General features: G+C 51.1%; 1 protein-coding gene and 1 long non-coding RNA gene across 2 annotated transcripts in view; one reads left to right on the forward strand and one right to left on the reverse strand.

Annotated features, from left to right (window-relative positions):
* LOC110321639 overlaps positions 1 to 12,985 on the reverse strand; it is a 25,606-nt gene extending 12,621 nt beyond the window's left edge. Inside the window, exons 1-2 of the long non-coding RNA XR_002380538.1 lie at positions 12,938 to 12,985; positions 3,658 to 3,735 (exon numbers count right to left, since the gene is read on the reverse strand). This is a non-coding gene — a long non-coding RNA (uncharacterized LOC110321639). The remainder of the gene's footprint in view (positions 1 to 3,657; positions 3,736 to 12,937) is intronic.
* Positions 12,986 to 14,806: 1,821 nt separating this feature from the next.
* Positions 14,807 to 18,870, forward strand: B3gnt7 (UDP-GlcNAc:betaGal beta-1,3-N-acetylglucosaminyltransferase 7). The gene is made up of 2 exons (XM_021198702.1): positions 14,807 to 15,141; positions 16,603 to 18,870. Exons 1-2 carry the CDS (start codon positions 15,131 to 15,133, stop codon positions 17,783 to 17,785), a joined length of 1,194 nt encoding a protein of 397 aa, XP_021054361.1. The 5' UTR covers positions 14,807 to 15,130; the 3' UTR covers positions 17,786 to 18,870.
* Positions 18,871 to 21,297: the final 2,427 nt, after the last annotated feature.

Below are 21,297 nucleotides of genomic sequence, written 5' to 3' on the forward strand. Positions count from 1 at the left end.
CCCCCCCCCCCCCGCCACCTCCTGAATGCTGGGTGTGAACCACCACTCCCTGGTGCTTTTTTTCTTTTTTACTCATGATAATTCTTTTGAGATCCTTGGTATGGCATGAATTGATTAATTGATCCCTCATTATTGCTTAGCATACACTGCACAGGTATACTGCAAATGGTGTAGAGTCGTGTGTCACTCCAGGAAAAGGGAGCATTAGGCAATTTCAACATTGCCTGAACATCAAGAAATGTGTTTACACAAACCAAGACAATCATAATCACTAAACCATAACCCCCCAGCTCCACCCCCACCCCCACAGAACTAGCAGATTCCTTGTTGACTAAAATATCAGGGTGACCCTCGCTGGCTGCTACAAAATAAAGCAAAACAAAACCTTGTCAGGCTTGGTGGCCAACAACTTTAATCCCAACAGAGGACCGAGAGTTTGAGACCTGTCTGGGCTACATAAGGAATCTAAGGCCAGACCAGACTACAATATCAAAACTCTGACTCAAAAATAAAGTATGGCCTGGAGGCACACACCTGTAAACTCAGTTACTCAGGAGGCCAAGGCAAGAGATCAGATGTAAATTTAAGGCCAGTGTAAGTTCCATAGCAAACTCCAGGCCAGCCAAGGCTACATAAACAGGGCCTGTCTCAAGTGAGTAAGGCGGCCAGCAGGTGCCTGTCACCAAGGCTGACAACCTAAGTTCCATCCCTAGAACCTTCGAGGTGAGAGGAGAAAGGCAGCTCCAACCTGTACACACACACCTCCGCACACGTGCCCACCACACACGGTTTCCAGGTGTGTGTTGATTCACAATCCCACTAGGACTGTATGAGCGATCCAGCCGTCACACAGCACATTTAACTCAGACACCCCTCAGGTCTACGTCGGCTTTAACTCACTTCGCTGCCCTAGTGGTGGACAGTGTTGAGTGGATGCCGTTGGTGTGCGCCTGCTCTGTTCCTTTGATCCATTAACACTTTTCCTCTTTTGAATAGTACCTAACACTGGTTGTAATCCAAGGATGGCCTCAGCTCATCTCAGGACGTAGCTGTGAGTTTCCACTCCTCCTCCCTCACCTCCCAAGTCTTGGGCTTACAGGCCCCAGAACTTCATGCACGGTAGGCAGACATTTCACCAACTGACCTACATCTCCAGCCATTCAAATATTTTTTTTCCCATATTTCACTTACTTTTTTGGTCAATACATTTTATTATTTTAGTGGGTTTTTTTTTAATTAGGATCATACATAAGAGTTCTTGGGCTGGTGAGATGGCTCAGTGGGTAAGAGCACCCGACTGCTCTTCCGAAGGTCCGGAGTTCAAATCCCAGCAACCACATGGTGGTTACCCATAACAAGATCTGACTCCTTCTTCTGGAGTGTCTGAAGACAGCTACAGTGTACTTACATATAATAAATAAATAATTTTAAAAAAAAAAAAGAGTTCTTTATTCCTTTCTAAGATTTACTGATTCATGTTTATATGTATCTCTGTATGCCAGGCACGTATGGGTGTCATAGAAGGACAGAATGGACATTGGATTCCCCAGAGCTAGAAATACAGATGACTATGACCCACTTGACATGGAGGCTAAGAGCTGAACTCTGATCCTCTGAACTCTTTTTTTTTTTTTAAGATTTTTCTTTACATTTCAAATGTTATCCCCTTTCCTAGTTTCCCCTCCGAAAATCTCCTATCCTCTCCCCCCTCCCTCCTCCTGCTCCCCAACCCACCTATTCCCGCTTCCTGGCTTAGGCATTCCCCTATACTGGGGCATGGAACCTTCACAGGCCCAAGGGCCTCTCCTCCCATTGATGACCGACTAGGCCATCCTCTGCAGCGCATGCAGCTAGAGCCATGAGTCCCACCATGTGTTTTCTTTGATTGGTGGTTTAGTCCCAGGGAGCTGTGGAGATACTGGTTAGTTCATAGTGTTGTTCCTCCTATGGGGCTGCAAACCGCGGTACTTTCTCTAGCTCCTTCATTGGGGACCCTGTGCTCTGTCTAATGGATGGCTGTGAGCATCCACTTCTGTATTAGTCAGGCACTGGGAGAGCCTCTCAGGAGACAGGTATATCATGCTCCTGTCAGCAAGCTCTTGTTGGCATCTTCAATAGTGTCTGGGTTTGGTGGTTGTTTATGGAATGGATTCCCAGGTAGGGCAGTTTCTGGATGGCCATTCCTTCAATTTCTGCTCCACCCTTTGTCTCAGTAACTCCTGGTCCTCTGAATAATTTTTTTTTGTTTGTTTTTCGAGATAGGGTTTCTATGTGTAGTCCTGGCTGTCTTGGAACTCACTCTGTAGACTAGGTTGGCCTCAACTCAGAAACCCTCCTGCCTCTGCCTCCTGAGTGCTGGGATTACAGGGGTGCACCACCATGCCCGGCGGTCCTCTGAGCTCTTAACAGCAAGTGTTCTGAACCATCTTTCCAAACTCCTTTGTTCTTGATCATAACACTTTGTCAGAATTCTGTTTCTCTCTCTGTTTCTCTCTCTGTTTCTCTCTCTCTCTCTCTCTACCAGGCTGACCTCAAACTCACAGCACTCTACCTACCTCTGCCTCTTGAGTGCTGGGGCTAGAGGTGTGGCCATCATACCCAGACAAAATTATCCATTAGAAGTATCTTCTCCAAGACCAGAATGCGCCGGCCTTCTCATTTTAACTAAGATACTTTTCAGAGCTGAGCTTCTAGATTTCGATGGAATCCAGTTCATCAGGGTGTTTTGGGCACCGTATCCAAGAAATGTTCATTTCCCTCCTGTGCCTGGCACCAAGCCTGCGTGCCCTCCTTGCTCCGGCAGTGGGTGTGAAGAACAGAGCAAGGGATGAGGCGGGGAGCGGGAAAGAGACATGGATGAGCAGGGATTACAGGGTCTCTGGGGAAGGTCCCAGAGGGATTCCACCTTTTTTATTTTTATTTTTTTCTCATTTGAACCCAGGGCTTTGTATATATGAGACACATGCTCTACCAACTGAGTCACATCCCCAAACCCACACTGCTTCTTAAGAGGCTCTTAAGAGACAAAAGCTAGTTCGGCCTTATGATCCCACAAGAAGGTTAGAAGCAGACTTAAGATTCCAGAGGGAGCCCTGGGGGAAGACTGAGAGGCAAGGGAAAACGGGGTGCCCTGAAGCTCTGATCTCCTGTCAGGAAGTAAAAGGTGACATCTCTCTGCTTTATATAGTCCTCTACCTCTCCCCTCCGATTCTTCATTTTCAGATTTATTTTTAACTCTGTGTATATGTATGTGTACTATAACACTAAAAGTAATGTGTGTGTATGTATATAATACTATACATGTGTATGTATGTGTGGGGATGTGCACAGGAATGGAGGTGACTGCAACAGTCAGAAGAGGGTGACAGGTCCCTGGAGCTGGGGTTACAAGTGGTTGTAAGCCTCCTGACATGGGCTGGGAACCAAACTCTGGCCCTCTGCCATAACCAACCATACTCGCAGCAGCTGAGCTCTCTCTCCAGCACCATCCCCCACCCCCAATTTTTCTTTCAAATAGGGTCTCATGTAGTACAAGCTAGCCTCACACTCGCTTCCTTGAACCGATCTTCTCCCCTCCACCAGCTAAGGGCTGGGATGGTGCCAACACACCTCCAGCACCCCCCTTCCATCTTTCTTCCCCCCCCCTTCCCTTCTCACCTGTTTGCAAACTTCGTCTCTTCTCTGTGAGGTCTCAGCTCATGTCTGTCCTAGGGTCTTCCTGGCTTTTCCTGTGACCTTGCCAAAAATAGTCCAGGATTCTCTATGTGGCTTTAGTCTTTTGTGTCCTGGTGTTATCTGTCTTCCCCCTACAAATGGCTCCCTGTGTCTTAACCAAGCCACCAGAGAATGTCCACAGATGTTTGTTTGTTTGTTTGTTTTTTCGAGACAGGATTTCTATGTATAGCTTTGTCTGTCCTGGAACTCACTCTGTAGACCAGGCTGGCCTCAAATTCAGAAATCCACCTGCCTCTGCCTCCCAAGTGCTGGGATTAAAGGCGTGCGCCACCACCGCCCAGCCTTCAGAGAGACTTTTAATGCTTCCTTCTTCAATGACCTCAGACCTGCTGGGGAGGACCGAGGGTTCACCCTGGCAAGGAAGATGGGATTTCTAATAAAGCCTCCTCAGATCTTTGAAGGCTCAAACGTCCTAGAGGGATTTTTGCTGTCCTTAAGTTCTGGGTATTTTGTTGCCACCCAATCTGCCAGAGCAGGCTAAGACAGACAGGCAAGGAAACAGCTTACAATAGCACCATCATCCTGAAATCCTGAGTGGGGGGGTTATCAAAGCACAGATGACAAATTCTTGGCTCCTGAAACCAAACCAGGAGAAAGAGGCTCAGCATGGGGTATGTGTCACGCTCCAAGTTCCTCATGCTGCATGTCCACTGATTACAGCATGTGGCTTAAAGCAGCACACCTCTTAGAACACCTCTCTCTCTCTCTCTCTCTCTCTCTCTCTCTCTCTCTCTCTCTCTCCCACCCCACCCCCATACACAACACTGGTTATAATCTTATCAGAGCAATTGATTCTCTGAATCAGATTTTATATGATTCAAATCAAAGAGTCACCCATGTGGGCTACTAGGAGTCATTCCGGGCTCCTTGTGACCTCTCTAGTCCAGTCTACACATGTGTACCTACCTTCAGGAAAGAAAGAGGCCACAGTCCTTACCTGCTCTGGTCTCTGACTGTCTTTCTACTCTTAAAGAGACAATTTCTGCATTTCAGGGCTCATGTGGATAGATTGGGTCCTGATTACCCAGGTATTCCCCAAGTCAAGGTCCCTGATCTTTTTAAATTTAAAAAAAAAAATTACACATATGAGGGTTTGCTCACATGTATGTTGTGCACCATGTCCATATCTGGTACTCATAGAAGCCAGAAGAGGTCGTTGATCCTCTGGAGCCGGAGTTACAGACTATTGTGAGCCACTATGTGAGTGCTGGGAACTGAACCCAGGTCTTCTTCAAGAACATCCAGTGCTCTTAACTGCTGAGCCATCTCTCCAGTCCCAAGGTTCATAATTTTAACGTAGGCCTTTTGCCAGTAGGCTAACGTAATCCCAGGTTCTGGATCCTAGGTGAACATCTTTGCTTGCGGCCACAGGGTCTCTGGCACAGGAGTCAAGCCCTGCTCCACCTTGTTCCTCTCCTCTTCCTGCGTGCTGTTTCATTCTGTCCCCTGCAGCCAAGAGCCAGGAATATAAGACATCTTCTTCCAGGATATTGAGTTGCACAATCAGTGAGTATAGGTACTTGCTGCCAAGCCTAAGACATGAGTAACTCAAGAACTCACGTGGTAAAAGGAGAGGATGAATTCTTACTGGTTGTTCTCCAACCCCCATAGCATTCTATGGTACATGTACACACACACACACACACACACACACACACACACACACTTATAAATGTTACAACAACAAAAAAAGTTTTGTTTTGTTTGTCTTTTTTTTTTTTTTTTTCTGAGTCAGGGTTTCTCTGTATAGCCCTGGCTGTCCTGGAACTCACTCTATAGACCAGGCTGGCCTCAAACTCAGAAATCCGCCTGCCTCTGCCTCTGCCTCCCGAGTGCTGGGATCAAAGGTGTGTGCCACCACCACCCAACTTTGTCTTTTAAGACAGGTTTATTTATGTAGCTCTGGCTGTCCTGGAACTCACTCTATAGACCAGGCTGGCCTCAAACTCAGAAATCCGCCTGCCTCTGCCTCTGCCTCCCGAGTGCTGGGATCAAAGGTGTGTGCCACCACCACCCAACTTTGTCTTTTAAGACAGGTTTATTTATGTAGCTCTGGCTGTCCTGGAACTCACTCTATAGACCAGGCTGGCCTCAAACTCACAAAGATCCACCTCCTTCCTCCTGAGTACTGGGATTAAAGGCATGCGCTACTACCACCTAAAACAAAATGATGTTTTAGACTGTACTTATCAGGAGTGGAGAGATGGCTCAGTGGTTAGGTCTTGAGGTCCCAGCAACCACATGGTGGCTCACAACCATCTGTAATGGGATCAGATGCCCTCTTCTGGTGCGTCTGTACATACAATGTACTCACACAGATAAAGTAAATAAATAAATCTTTTAAGAAAAATTGCACTTATCAGGGAGCGGTCCACTTTAAACACCCAAGGCATAGCCCTGGCCGTACACCACACTAAGCAAGCACACTCTGGGCAGAAAAGGCAGAAATGCCGGACAAGACCCCTGCAACTCCAGCCAGACCTAGAAGCCCAGAGGCCAACGCTGAGACTATAGGCTGTTAGGTACTAGGGACAAAGCCTGAGGTTTGGAGTCATTGTCACTAGGTACCATCTGTGGCCTCTCCTCCAGGTGTGTGGGAGGTCGCACACTTCACCGCAGCTCTGGCAGATGAGATCACTGAGATCATTCCAGACTATTGGCCTGGGATACAGTTATATTCTTCACCTTGCTCTAAGTCTCATTGCATTTCTCTGTAAGATGGAAATAATAATTATCTTTGCCCGGCCTGCCTAGTTAAGGGTTTTATGGGAAGGACATAGGAGGCTAGAATATGGAGAGGATTCTGGTGTGTGTCTGTGTGTTGGGACAGACAGACAGACACCCAGCATAAGCACACTGTAGAGCCTAAAAGGCATACATCTCTGGGCACTTCAACTCTCCAGCCCACCCCTCATCTCTCTGACTAGATATTTGGCTGGTTGTCATGGGAACAAGGCTGTCCAGAATGCACCTGGTCCGGGCTCTGGTCTGAAAAGGCAGCCATTCAAGGTTGGCTTGGCCAGGAGCCTTGTGATGAGAGACAGGGGGCCCTGTGCTCTGGAGGGAAGGAGGCCCATGTGGCCTCAGTGTGGAGCTGAGCTGTCAGCCTGGGAGGGTGGCAGGCTGGTTGGGAGGGGGAGGGGTCTCAGAAGGAAGACTGAGCTAGTGTTTAAGGCCTAGGACTGAAAGGCAGCTGTGTGCCCCATGCTAAATGCCTGGCAGGCAGGCATGTGACTCATTGGTGGCCAGAGGAGGGTGCAGCCTGGGCCCAGCTGGCCAGAACAGGGGGCTCACTGCCCACCTGCATGTGAATGTATGTCGGTATAAGTTGGAGCAGGTATGTTAGTGCTGAGGCTACCTATCTGCCTGGGCTCTTACGAGCCTAGCAGTAGCCACATCCTGTCCTCTTCTGACTGTGGCCTTGGCAAGTCTGCCCCTCCTCCTAGTCAAGGTCTCTTGAAATGGCCCACACCTGCCTTCATCCTGCCCCTCATCCTATGCTTCCCTTCTGGGTGCTGCCCAGCAGAAAGGGCTGTCCTCAGTCTCTAATTGTACCCTCTGTGGTAGGACAAAGGGAGGAGGGACAGACAGCTTGTTAAAGTGATGCTAGCCATTCTGAGCCGATTTGTAAAGACCATCAGGAATTTGTTCCATTTTGAAGGAAGGCAGGATACTGGGGAACCACAGGCTTAAGGGTTTGTGGGTAGAACCAGGGGTCCTGGGGCAGGTACAGAGTTGAGGACCTGGGGGTGATAGAAGAGGCTACACAGGACCTATTGGGTCCCAAGCCTATTCCCAAGGGCCTGCCAGGCAAGGTTTCATTGTAACAAAACAGCTGGTCACAGGCAAGTGTGTATTTATGTGTGTCACTGGGTAAGCAAGTATCTCAGAACTTTGTGTGTGTGTGTGTGTGTGTGTCTACCCATGAGTAGTTTTCTACATGTCTCTGAATACTTGTGTATTCATGTGTAGTTTGATCTTACTGGGCATGTGAGTGTCTGGCTACATATGTTGATAGTCTGTGTCATATGCACATTTATGTGGTTTTATATATGTCAGTGTGTGATGGTGCATTTGTGTATCTGCCTGTGTGAGAAAGAATGTTCGTGCGTATGTGTGCCCTACCAAGAGAAACTTGGGTTCAGCTCCAAGACTCAGGCCATACCAGGAACCTACCACCCATCAGCCCTCCACTCCTTCCTGGCTCTCCCTGTCAGCTTATTTCTGCTTTGCTGCCCCTGGATCCTTTAAGCTCTGTCCTCTGAGTAGTAGACCAGCTCCACTTCCACTTAACTGCCACCCCATACCCACAAAGCCTTGGCTGTCTGCACACTAGCCAGCTTGTGTTTGAGCATGGGAAGGGACCAGGAAGCTGCTCAGCCCCAGAGGTACTGTGTCCATCTTCTCCTGGCCCAGTGCTCCTCCCCATCCCAGAAAGAGGTGTCTAGACAGCATGAAGCAGCTGTCCACACTGCACTGCCCTCCTTCCTCCTGGGCTCTGCATCTGAGCAGTTTGTCTTAAAGAATAGCCAGCGAGTTCTGGAGGCTTGGCCTAAGTGGCAAACGTGGCTGGGACATCTCCAAGGTATCTGAGTGAACCTCTGACTGAGCAGAGTTTATAAGATTGGCAGAATCACGGGGCAGTGGTAGTGATGCATGCCTTTAGTCCCAGCTCTCGAGAGGCAGAGGCAAGGGGAACTCTGAGTTCGAGGCCAGCCTGGTCTACAGTGTGAGTTCCAGGACAGCCAGAGAAACCCTGTCTCCAAAAATCTACCCCCTGGGAGCGGGAGGCAGACTCCTTTGAAGGCTCTATGCCCTCAGCTGTTCCTAGGGGCTGCCAATTTCAGGATCCTGTGCCATGCATAGGATGGAAATTATGACCCAGGCCTGGCAGTGATGCTACGCCAACCCTGGGATGTGCTCACTGGCCTAGGGTGGGACACATGATACCAAGAGAAACCAGAATCCCTCCCTGGGATTTTCTATGAGGAAGTGGAAGTAGGGTGAAGCGATAAGTGCCTAAGGGCATCTTCCTGTAAAAGGACAGGATGGCCATAAAGTCATAAAGTGCTGGTGGTATTTCTATTATATAAGCTAGAAATTTCTTTTGCTTCAGCTACTTCAGAGTTGGGACTTACTATCACTTAAAACCACTGCTGGCCAGTGGTGGCGCATGCCTTTAATCTCAGCACTTGGGAGGCAGAGGCAGGTGGATTTCTGAGTTCGAGGCCAGCCTGGTCTACAGAATGAGTTCCAGGACAGCCAGGGCTACACAGAGAAACCCTGTCTCAGAAACTCTGAAGAATCCTGGACTATTTCTTGCCTGAGCCACATGCTTGGTCTTCAGGAATCCAGAGTTACTTTGCCTGGCTCACAACATCCTTCACGATCCCTCCTTGGCCCTCTCAGTTCCCATCTAGATGTCTTACTGCCAGCGTCCACTCTCAAAGCTCCTAAACCCACCTCTGCTGACTCTACCACCACCGACTTCCTCAGCTCCCTGGCCCCAGTCTCTTCCACAGCTACTTCCCTGTCTGTCTGCTTCTCCCCAGCCTCACAGGAAGACTTGCCTCTCTTCGGGTCCTTGCTCAGAGCTGGCCAGCCGGGCTGGGGAGTGCTCCAGGAAGATGGCTGGAAAACCAGAGAGCTGCTCTCTTCCTCTAGGGCTTCCCAAGGAGCTCTCCTCCATCTGGCCTCGGGACCAGTGCTGAGAAACCCTGTCTGTCACTCAGTTCTGTCACCTCCTTGATTACTGAGGCTTAGCTCCATGAGTACTAGGGACAATCAAAGGTCACCTTGGGTCCCCTAGAGCTGGCACAAGTTGTCTCACTTACTCCCTTCCTGGCTCCTTCCCCGTGATATGCATTTCTTTGGAGTCCAGTCTTCCTTTGGGTCCTGCATGCGCGCACGAGCGCTCTGTCAGAAACATAGAGAACCATGTTTTATTGAATAACAAATTCTCAGAGTGCAGAAGCTTCACTGAGGGCAATTCATTAGCTGGATCCATTCTCCTCCCTAGCCTTGGCTGAGGAAAACACAGATTCTTTCATTCCAATCTTAATTACTAATTTTAACTTAGGTCATACATTACAGATCTCCTAGTAAATCTATCTATGTATATGGGTATAGTTGTAAGCTACAGAATGGCCACTAAAGTTTAAGATGTCTCAGCAGGCCTGGGTCCTCCCTTTAAGTCAGAGGCCAAGAAGGAGGCAAGGAGTTGGACTTCAAAGCATGGGGTGTCCTCCATTTAAATCTAGTTGAGACTCTTGGAAGTTAAAACTCTGAAGGAGTTTCAAAGTGGCCTAAGAGAAAGAAGCTGATAGGAACACAAAGAGAGTTGGGCTGTGGGTGGAGAGGTGAGATAGTAATGCACCAGGCCGGAGAGCCACAGGAGATGCCACTGACAGTTACAACCACAGAGCCAGGCTGCCGGGCAGCGCAGAGCTGAGTCTCAACATTGAGTCTTGCATCCGGGGCAAGGATCTAGACCTGTCCAGAAGGATGGACAGATGGATGGCAGGTCCAGATGGTTCAAGGAGGCTGTGTCAACATCAGGGAGTTCAGCCCCTGAACAGTCAGAAATTCTGTCAGTCCACTGACATAAAACCCAGGTGGTCAGGTGACAGACAGGTCAGTGGGACCAGAGCCACGGCAGGGTCTGTCCCTTCATGGGGTCCAGGTGGCAGTGTCACACCGTTTCCTCTGTCTGCTGTGCCTTGAGTCCTCAGGACTCATTTTCCTGAGAGGACCTATGCTCATTGGGACTCACATGGTCCCAATTTGCTTTGATAAATATAAAGGGCGACATCCTTCCTACTTTTAGGAATAAGTTATTTATCTGCCTGCATCTCATGAATGACAGCATTTGTATTCAAAATGAACCCAACAGCAGTTTGTAAAATAGAGCCACTCAGGGCAAGGTGCAGCCTGGAAAATACTGCTATATACAATATGGAAGGACTTAGGGCAGACTGTCGCTCTCAACACGTTGGCTAAAGGAAATTCCAAGAATTCAACTAGACTCTGATGTGTAAGATACCCCAGGCTCCAAGGATTCTCCCTGCTCTCCCACCTTCTCCTTGCTCCTTCTTGGGCCCCTGACTTACAGAGAGGACCTCTGCCTGTAAGATGGTTCAGCAGTTGTATCTCACCTGTCAGCCTTATGCTGGAAGGAGAATTGACTCCTAAAAATTGTCATACACAGACACACCCACCCACACACACATACATACACACTCAATACATACATACACACACATATATATATATATATACACACACACAAACAAACACACATACACACACATACATACACATACATTTGCACATACACACTAATATATAAGTGTACATTTAAAATTGAAATAATTAAGGGGAGCCAGCCTCCAAGGAGATACGTTGTATCTTCTGTTCATCCCTTAGTATTCCATGGCTCCAGACCCTGCCTCCTGTGCCTCCATGTGGGGGAGACAGTGTACCTGCGGGGACTCTGCCAGTGCTGACTTGAATGGCATCCCTGGGTTCTCCCTGACCCCTTCAGCACCACCCTGTACTGTGTCAGGTTCTCAGTAGTGGACACCTATGAGGACCAGGGGTTCCACTCTCACACTTTTCTTTTTTTTAGATTTATTTATTTCATGTATGTGGGTACACTGTCAGTGTCCTCAGACACACCCGAAGAGGGCATCAGAGGCCATTACAGATGGTGGTGAGCCACCATGTGGTTGCTGGGAATTGAACCCGGGTCCTCTGGAAGAACAGACAGTGCTCTTAACCACTGAGCCATCTCTCCAGCCCTCCCTCTCAACACTTTCTCATCAGAAAGCATCTCAGACCCAGTCTTACCCACTGCAAACTTCTAGAACAAAATGCAAAGCAGGCATCCTACCATGGTTCTGAGCTTGGAGAAACTCCTTTCAAACTCTGCACAGGAAAACATGTCAGGGCAATTCTCAAGGCCACCCTGATCCGCAGCCAGCCCTGAAGTCACAGAGGACCCACCACAGAAAGTTCCAGACCAGGATAGTGCCCCACAGAGCTGGTCTGGCATGGACAGAGGAGCCACACCACTTTTTTTTGTCAGGCAACTCTTTTCCTACCAGCCTGTGACCTCTGACCTCCCCGAGCTGGCTCACTGGCCTCCAGCTGTGAGTGTAGACAGCTGAATTTGAAGCCCCAGCTGTGGCTACCCCTGGAGTGTAACACTCACTAAAACTAATTCACATGTCCTCAATAGCTCCGGGCTGAATTAAAATGGCTGCAGCTGACCCTGGCTTGTTAGTCCTTCGGCCACCGCCAGCTCCAAGTGTCTGTCCACGGCAGACTCTCTCCAAGGTGCCCATGGTTCCTTCCTTCCTACTTCCTTGTTCTTTCTGACCCGGGGCAGCCTCCACATTGTCCCACAACAATGCCTACCCAGTATGTCCTCTCATGGGTCAGTTCTCCCTCCATCTTAAGTCTCTGCAGGCCTAATGGGGAGGGAGAAGTCACAGGGAGAGGGAAATGGGAGCTGGGGAGAAGCGAGTTATCCAAAGAAGGAATAGGGAAAGAGAAAGGGGCGTTTCCTGGTGCCAGGTCACTGAGCACCCCTTCTGGGGCAGCGAGAGAATGGTTCAGAAAGTGACTTGCTGGTTTAGGGGCTCTGTTCAACCCCTTCTTCCACCCACACCAAGGCTTCCTGGAACTGCTGTCTCCTCCTACTGAGCTCTCCCCACAGCATGGGGGGCAGTGGCAGAATCCACTGGCAGACTGGCCTTGCTCAGCCGGCTCCATTTGTTCTGAGACAGTCCCTAGCCGGTTGCTATGCCCTCATGGCTGGACAGGTGGAGGGGTGTCAGACTAAGAGAGCAGTGGGTAGTCACTGTGGTTCTGAGTAGCGATGGGGACCTGTGGCTCACTGAAAGCAAAATAGGGTGACACTGGAAAGTAACCTGAGCCTGGGGAACACACATACACACACACACACACACACACACACACACACACACACACACGGACTCATGTACTTTGTGATTACGCATTTCCCCATTCTGAATTCACAGACCAAAAGATCTTTGACAAACTGACCAATTCAACTGAAAAACCCAAGGTGACCTCCCCATCCCCTGCTTCCCTGATTACTGCTTCCATGTTCCCTTGTGGTCCCAGGATCCCCTGGGATAGGTCAAATATTAGTGATCATAGTATCAAAAGCACCCACCTGTCAGAAGGCTCAGCGTGTAGGGGACACTGGTGTGTCTGCTTCCTCTGCGTCACCTCACATAACTCTGCATTGGCAGGAAATTGAGGTCTCAAGAGGATAAACCAGCTGCCCCCCAGGAGCAGCCAGGAAGTGGGGAGAACTGGCCCAACCCCCAACTCTCTGGCACTCAGCTCTCAATTCACAAGCCCTTACCAGAAACACCTGTGTCCACCTTCACCTACACCTGGAGAAATGCCACACTGGGGTGAAGGGTGAATCAGAGGCCAAGAGGGCTGGTCTCCCGCAAGGCACCTGGTGGAGAACTGTGACAGAGCACCTGCTCTTCCCCAAAGTCACACTTACAGGGCAAAAAGAGAGACCCCCAAAGCCTGGGTGGTACCAGCTGTGCTGGCACATCTGTAACCCCCATCGTTCAGAAGGCTAAGTGATCTGGAGTTCAAGGCCAGCCTGAACTGCATGCCAAGACCCTGACTCAAAACAATCAAAATAAAACACCATACCCTGGGTGGGTGGAGTAGCAAAGACAGGGATAGGTAGCCAGTACCAAGCTAAGAAAAAGAGGACTGAAGACCGAGGACCGGTGGTGACCTGGGACTAGTGGGACTGCAGTGACTCCTAGGGGCAGGCAGCCAGGCCAATGAGACTTACACTTCAGGCCAGGGCTTCTTGAGGACTTAAAGAGGGTGTTGTCCCAGGATTCTCCTCTGAAACTTTCATCTGAAGGCCCTTCATCATTTCCGACTGGAGTTTACAAATTCCAGAAAATTCCACTATTTGTTTAAGCAGACACCCCAGCCCAAGGATCACTAAGGGAAGAACAAAGTAATCTTCACCCTTAGGACTCCCTGGGGCTTTCTGGTCTCCCTGTATTCCCTGGGAGAGGAACAGCATTGCAGAAAGGTAGTGAGTTCCCCAGTCCTACTATCTGATAGAAATGCCTGAGCCGGGACTCAGGGACCACCTCCTGAGCCAGGCAGACCTCCTGGTAAGATAGGAACAAACCATAGCACATGTCTCCAGAACCAAGAGAGCCGGGGACCTAGAACCGGGCTTGACAGATAGGAAGTGCTGGACCTTTAGAGTGTAAAAAGTTTCCATTTCAGTCCTGTGGGTATTTTTGAAGCAACCCCAATATGGGTCCAGACATCTGGATGACAGAAGGACCAGTATGTAGCCTTATCTGCCAGAAATGTTCCCAAGTCACCCAGAGGAGGCATCAAGGTGTCCCCTCCCTCCCTGTACTGTGATTGTGTGTAGCCCACTCCCAAGAGAGAATGGTGCTCACACCGCAAATTAATAAAAACCTGGAGACAAATTAAAAAAAAAAAAAAGGTGGGGGTGCGGTTAAGTGAAGGATTTGTTGGCAATACAAGAAGGAGGTTTTTGTTTATTTTGAGACAAGAGTCTCATTAGGGAGACTTTGCTGGCCTGGAACTCACCATGTAGACCAGGCTGGCCTTGAACTCGCAGAAATCCACCAACTGGGATTAAAAGCACGTGCGAACACTCTAGCAAAAGAATGGACTTTTTGCAGAGGCTAATAAGCCTCACTGGGGGGGNGGGGGGGATGGTAATGCAGAAAGAGTGGGAAACCCAGAGCTGGATTGACCTGGGCTGGTGTCTTGACACAGGCAACCCAGCATCATCTCCTCTTGAGATCGCCGACCAGGCCCAAGCGAGCCCGGGAAGAAATAAAGTAGACAGGGCAGAGAGAAGGAAGCTTTAGGGAAACAGCCTTATTACGCCTCCCTCCACTCTACACACCCAGGGCTACTCCAGAAGGAAGCAGTCAGGCCGCGGGTGGGCGTGGAGGTGGGCGGCGTCCGACGTCCCCACGTGTCCCGAAGAGGAGAGGCAGGCGACCCCGTGAAGGCCCAGCAGCGGGGAAGTCGCCGCCTCAGGATGTTGGCGATCCTCAAGGTCTCTGAGATTCCGGCTCTTCCCTTCGCGATTCCGCGGGGCGTGCCTCTGAGGTGACCAGGGCTGAACGGAGGTTGCTGTCCCCGAAGTGAGCCGGGGCACGAAGGGTTAACCTACCTGGGCCGCCGCCCCTGCGGCCCCTCCTCCAGCCGCAGGGAAAAAAAGAAAGTCTCAGCGGGGGCGCGGCTCGGCCTCGTCCCGCCGTCCCCTGCCGCGGCGCCCAGAGCTGTGATCCGTGCGCCCCGCTCAGCTGCCCTGGACCGGGCCGCCATGTCTCTGTGGTAAATCGGGGTCTCGGTGGGGCGCAGGGTACCTCCGAGCTTCACCTCCTCCCGGGGCCGCAGACCGCAAGGGATGCACGCTGGGTGTCCTGGGGCCGACCCCAGTTTCCCAGGGCAGCGAGGGTGGCGGGAGATGCGGAGCAGGTCGCGGGCGCCAGAGCGGCAGGTGGGATGTGGGAGATACGGGGCGCACACTTGGCTCCCCGGCCACGACTCGGGCAGCCTATATGCAAGATCTCTCTAGCCTTGGGGTCTCACTAGCAGACACACCCGACCCCTCCGGTCCCTCTTCCCTCCTGTGGCTTCTTCCCCGGATCGCCTCGACCCTTCTCCTTCCCCGGCTTTGCTCTTACTAATGCAGTGGACTGGTATGTGCGAGCCAGGGCCCTGAGGCTGGTCCTTACCCGGACTCCGAAGCTGCGACGTGGAGCTTCTTTAGAACCCCGAGGACTGGAGTACTGGGTTCGGAATCCTCTACTTCCATTCCCAGCAGGGTACCTCAAGTCATTTCTGTCTTTCTCCATCCAACCTGGTGGCCAGGAAGTCGTGGGGCTCTTGAGGAAAGCTCGCTGAATGTGGGAGGAGGACTCAACATTCACTCACCCTGCGCCTCCGCAGGCTTAAAACCTAGGGTTATCTCTACGTGCGTCGTGGCCCCCTGGCTCTTGTACCTCCCCGAATTGGAGGTGAGAGCCTTCTCTCTGTTGGTCCAGTCCTGGAAGGCCATGAATCTCCCAGAGTGAGCTAAGGAGGGAAGGTTCTTGGGGAAGGGGGTAATTCCTGAGAAGAGCTAGGATTTCTGCCTCTGAAAAGGGTGTGCTGGGGTTACCTGACCAGGTAGGGTCCCCGGAAAGTGGGTTTCCTTCCCCAGGACTGAAGGGTTAGGCACCTCGTTGCTTTGTGTGGAATATAAAGGTAAGGATAAGGAGTCGTGATGGTCTCTGTCCACTTCCCTTCCAGACCAACCATCTAGAGTAAGAATGGATCGTTTCTGTTGTCAGTGGGGGCTGCTAACCCACTCCCCACTGCACCCCACAAGGAGACTTCCCAAAAGCTGCAATAAGGATACTGTCTTTGTCCCTTAGAGAGATTGGTTCAAAGTGATACTGCTGCCCACATATGTATGTGAACTAAAAATAAAAACCAGAGCTCAGGAGATGGACAGTGGTCTCTTTTCCTGGCAAAATGACAGCATTTCACCGGGTTCATGCCTGGTACTTTATCCTGTGTTCTGTCCCATTTTGGGGGAATTTGAGGGGTTAAATGGCCCCCTTCCCAAAGTCGTTGCTGGGTTTGGGACCCCAGTAGCTGAATGCACAGTGCTTCGTGAGTTGGGCAGTTAGCATGAGAAAAGCAGGATCCTCTGACCTTTCAGGGAGTCCACTGGCCCATCTGTGGGCCCCTAATCCTCAGGAGGAGCACAAGTACCAGCTCACCTTCTTCTCTGCTGCTCCCCTTTAGGAAGAAAACCCTCTACAAGAGTGTATGCCTGGCACTGGCCCTCCTTGTGGCTGTCACCGTTCTCCAGCGCAGTGTGACCCCTGGTCAATTCCTTCAGGATCCTCTACCACCCACACTGGGGCCAGCCAAAACTGGAAATCTGGTCAACCCCAACAGCTTCTGGAAGAGTTCAAAGGATGTAGCAGCTCCCACTCCCACAGTTCCTCAAGGACCCCAGGTCTGGGACGTGATCACCACTAACTGCTCTATCAACATCAACCTGACCCATCAGCCATGGTTCCAGAGTCTGGAACCACACTTCCGACAGTTTCTAGCCTATCGGCATTGCCGGTATTTCCCTATGTTGCTGAACCACCCAGAGAAGTGTGCCAGCGATGTCTATATGCTGGTGGTTGTCAAGTCGGTCATCACACAGCACGACCGCAGAGAGGTCATTCGTCAGACCTGGGGCCACGAATGGGAGTCAGCGGGTCTGGGGAGGGGCGCCGTGCGGACTCTCTTCCTGCTCGGCACGGCCTCCAAGCAAGAGGAGCGGACCCACTATCAGCAGCTGCTGGCCTATGAGGACCGTCTCTATGGTGACATCCTACAGTGGGACTTCCTTGACAGCTTCTTCAACCTGACCCTCAAGGAGATCCACTTCCTCAAGTGGCTCGACATTTACTGTCCCAATGTCCCCTTCATCTTCAAAGGTGATGATGATGTCTATGTCAACCCCACCAACCTGCTCGAGTTTCTGTCTGACCGACAGCCCCAGGAAAACCTATTTGTAGGTGATGTTCTGAAACATGCTCGGCCCATCCGCAAAAAAGATAACAAATACTACATCCCAGCCGTCATGTATGGCAAGGCCACCTACCCGCCCTATGCTGGCGGAGGGGGTTTCCTCATGTCTGGCAGCTTAGCTCGGCAACTCCACCATGCCTGTGACACACTGGAACTGTTCCCTATTGATGATGTCTTCCTGGGCATGTGCTTGGAGGTGCTGGGAGTGAAGCCCACCGGCCACGAGGGCTTCAAGACCTTTGGCATCTCTCGGGTCCGAGGCAGCCGGATGAACAAGGAACCGTGCTTCTACCGGGCCATGCTTGTGGTACACAAGTTGCTCCCTGCCGAGCTGCTGGCCATGTGGGATCTGGTGCATAGCAATCTTACCTGTTCTGTCAAGTTCCAGGTGCTCTAATGTTGCTGAGCCACCAGTGTGTTTGTCCTCGGGGATACATGGCATTGTCTTTGATCCCTTGCAGGAGGTGAAGGGTTTGGGCCCTCTGGGCCCCTAGGTGTGGTGGGGTACAGAGAGCCAGAGAGGAACTCCCAGAAATTCCCAGAAAGAGGCCCAGGAATAGCCAGAGCTTCCCTGACTGGAGGTCACCTGAGGGCCTGGAGCTCTCCTAGCGTGGGCCTCTAGCTTGACCTCTCTAGCCTGGTAGGAGGCCCTGGTGGCATCTAAAGGAACATTTGCTCAGGTACCTGAGCTAGATCTGGGCCCCAGTGGGTCTGTGGCTGCCTCTTATCCTCACAGGGAAGCCTCTTTCCTGTGAAATGCCTCTGGCTCCCTGAGGATCAAGCAGCCTTTGTGGGAGCTCAGTCCTGTGCAGGTCCACAGGTGTCCCCTGGTCCACATTGCTGGATCTCCTAAGATAGGAGCTCTCTCTCCACAGGCCCTCAGCACAGCCCCAGGCTTGCCTGGAGTCAGCTGCCGAGGCATGGCTCCTGGCTTTGACTTCTCTTGTCCAGAAGCCTGACTGGCCGCTCTGACTACCTCAGCACTCCTCCAGACCTCAGTGTGGGCTAGTGCCCCACCTTATGCCCCTGACACAGAGCAAAAGAGCAGTGCTCCCGCCCCTCCCCCACCCCTGCCCCCCAAAGACACAGTGATCCCTGAGCTCAGCCCAAGCCAGGTCTCACCCTTGGCATCTCACCAATGCTGACTCCCTGGCTGGAGACTGGCCGGTTGGGCCCTAGATGTAGACATTCTTCTATTACTGTGAAATTTTATTTATGAAGAATTGGAAGGAGGCGGCTCCAGGCCTTGGGAAGTGTACCTCTTTCCTGCACACTTTCCTTCAGCAGCTAGCATCTTTACCACTCACACCCTGCCTTTCAAGCCCTTCCCAACTGACACCCATACTTTTCTGGGGCCTGCCCAGACTATTTTCCCCTGTGAAAGAATACCACCTCCCACCTCTGGCTGGGGTCACCTGGAAAAGATGGAGGCATCTTCTCTATTTTCTCAATAAAAACGACTGGTTGTTGAAGGTGTCTGAACTAGCTGCTTCCTTGGTCTTGGCTAATGAGTGTGTAAGACTTCTAGAGGGGCCTTAGAGGAAGTGGGGAGCTGTGGTGTGCAAGAAGCCTGCGAGGCTCTAACACTAAGGTGACCACACAGCCAGCTGAAGCCTTGGCCTAAATATCAATTAGCAAAAGGCAAAGCAAGAGTTCAGGCCCAAGGCTAGTGTTCTAGTGGGTGCCCTTAGGCCAAGTACGCAGAGGCTCACAGGCTCCCTGATGGCCTTCGGAAAGCATTGAAGTAGACTTGGCTGGAAGGAGAGCCCTCTGCCACATTCAGGACTTTTGCCAAAGCTGCTGCTTTCGGAGAAGGGAGGGCGGTTACTGCCAGGCCAGGATCTTCTGAGATGGTAGTGAGCAGGCCAGCTGTGTCTAGCTCAGGGCGGTCCACTGCGGCCCCGATCCAAGTCTTAGGGTTGGAAAGGGCAGAGCTGCCACCATTTCTCCCTAGCACAGGCCTTCCCACACCTCTCTCTGTTAGCTGGCTATATTATGTGTAGAGCTCAGTGCAAAACGCATGCCTAGTTCCCAGAAGTTACAAACTTGAAGATGGCAACAGTGCAGAGCCCTTTGGAGGAGCCAGCCCAGCCCAGCAGCAGGAGAGCTAGAAGGGCCAGACAGAGGCTCAGGACTATGTGTGTAGCCGCATCTAAGGACCAGGGAGAGACATGGTTTAATCAAAGGTCAAGGGAGAGAGAAGGATGCTTGGTTGTGCAGCTAGGTGGCAGGCAGGCCTGAATCTTAAAGCCTCAGAGGCTTAGGGAAGTGTCTGGAGCTGACCCTAAGAATGACAACAGATCAGTAGTTCTGAAGCTATTACTTTTGGCTTCCTTTGTTTTTGGCTTGGGTCCTGTGGACGGGGAACTCAGGGAAAGTCACCCTGCCTGTACTGTGGGTCTTGATAACTAGTGATATTATCAAGACTCGGCCATCAGTGCTTTCGGAGCCTTGCCCACTGAGCCGGAGTGTGTGAGGTTTTTGCTTCACTTGCGTCCCAGGCTGGGCAGGCAGGCAGGCCACATTAACTCAGCAGAAGGAAGGTCTAGGAGCCCCTCAGGGGGATGCTGTCACATTTCCCAGTCCCTCTGCACCAGCCCTGACTGAGCCTTGTGCCTGCTGCTTAAAGGACTAGGGGATATTCCTCCCCCCCCCCCCCAGGTAGACTAGAATGTGGGGAGGAGCCACTATGGGGTGGGGGTGGGAGAGACATAGGGGAGGTTCCCTGCTGAGTTTGTTAACAGACCTCAGCTCTTTGGTCTGGAAGTGGTAGAAAAATACCAGACCCAGAGATACTCAGGCAAGGCTTCTCTGTTAAGACATGGCTCCAACCAAGAGCAGGTTTAGGCCGGTGGTTCCTAGAACAAAGGAAAGGGGTTACTCTTACAATTAAAAACAAAAACAAAACTCCAACCATCCCATCCAGGTTATCTGATGGAAGGAAGGGATTGAGAACCAAAAATGGGTATTGTTCAGTCTTGACTGGTTTGTGTCCCCCGTCCTCCCTGCTAGAGTAACAGAGTGTAGAAAGCTCTGGTCCTGACTGGTCAGGGGCTAAGCAGTGTCAGGCAGTTCACTGAGCAGCTTTGACTCTCAGGGTCTGTTCTCTGGAGACTGCCTTTATCCTAAGTCTGAGAGAATGAATGATTGTGCTGCTTCCCTCTAGGTTAATGTGCAGGCCCTGGGTCACTGTTTGAATCTGCGGATAGAGGGCCAACCAAACCCGGCAGGCTCCTCCCTTAGCATCACATGGGCCTGTCTCTTTTAGGTGGCCCCGTCTGTTTCAAGTTAGGGTGCTCTCTGCAGGCTCTGAACTATCAGAACACACCAGGTAACACACTAGTCCAAGCAGGATAGGACTCTATCCCCCAAACTAAACTGTGAGATGTTCAGACTGTCCCAGCTGCTGTAGCCTCTGCAGAACCCCCTCTCAGTTGCCATTGGCTCTTTCCAGTTTGTCTAAGAATGTGAGTTCCCAGCCTTCTCTATCCAGGCTGTCTCTATAAAGACACTTATTGCTGGGATTACTTAAGGAAACAGGCATAAAGATAAAGGTCTTTCCTGGAAGATTCTGGCATTTTCACCCAAGTCTCATTTCCTAGTTGAGAGGTGTGTCCCATCACCAAGGTTGCATAACAAAAGACAACAAGAAAAGTCCTTCCTGAGGCCAATCTCTGGTACCCCAAGCTGGCCTTGATCTCACAATGACTCCACACCTCCTGGTAGCTGGTATTACAGGTGTTAGATAGGGACTGGTGGAGGCTATGTGCAAATGAAAGGAAGCTAACAGGCATCTCTCGCAGAATAGAGCGGGAAGCAGAATAGAGTGGCTGGAGGCTAACCACTTCGGAAGCAAGACTCTGTGTGTGTGTGTGTGTGTGTGTGTGTGTGTGTGTGTGTGTGTGTGTG

This window comes from Mus pahari, chromosome 5, assembly GCF_900095145.1.
Source record: "Mus pahari chromosome 5, PAHARI_EIJ_v1.1, whole genome shotgun sequence".
In the NCBI taxonomy this organism is placed as follows: domain Eukaryota; kingdom Metazoa; phylum Chordata; class Mammalia; order Rodentia; family Muridae; genus Mus; species Mus pahari.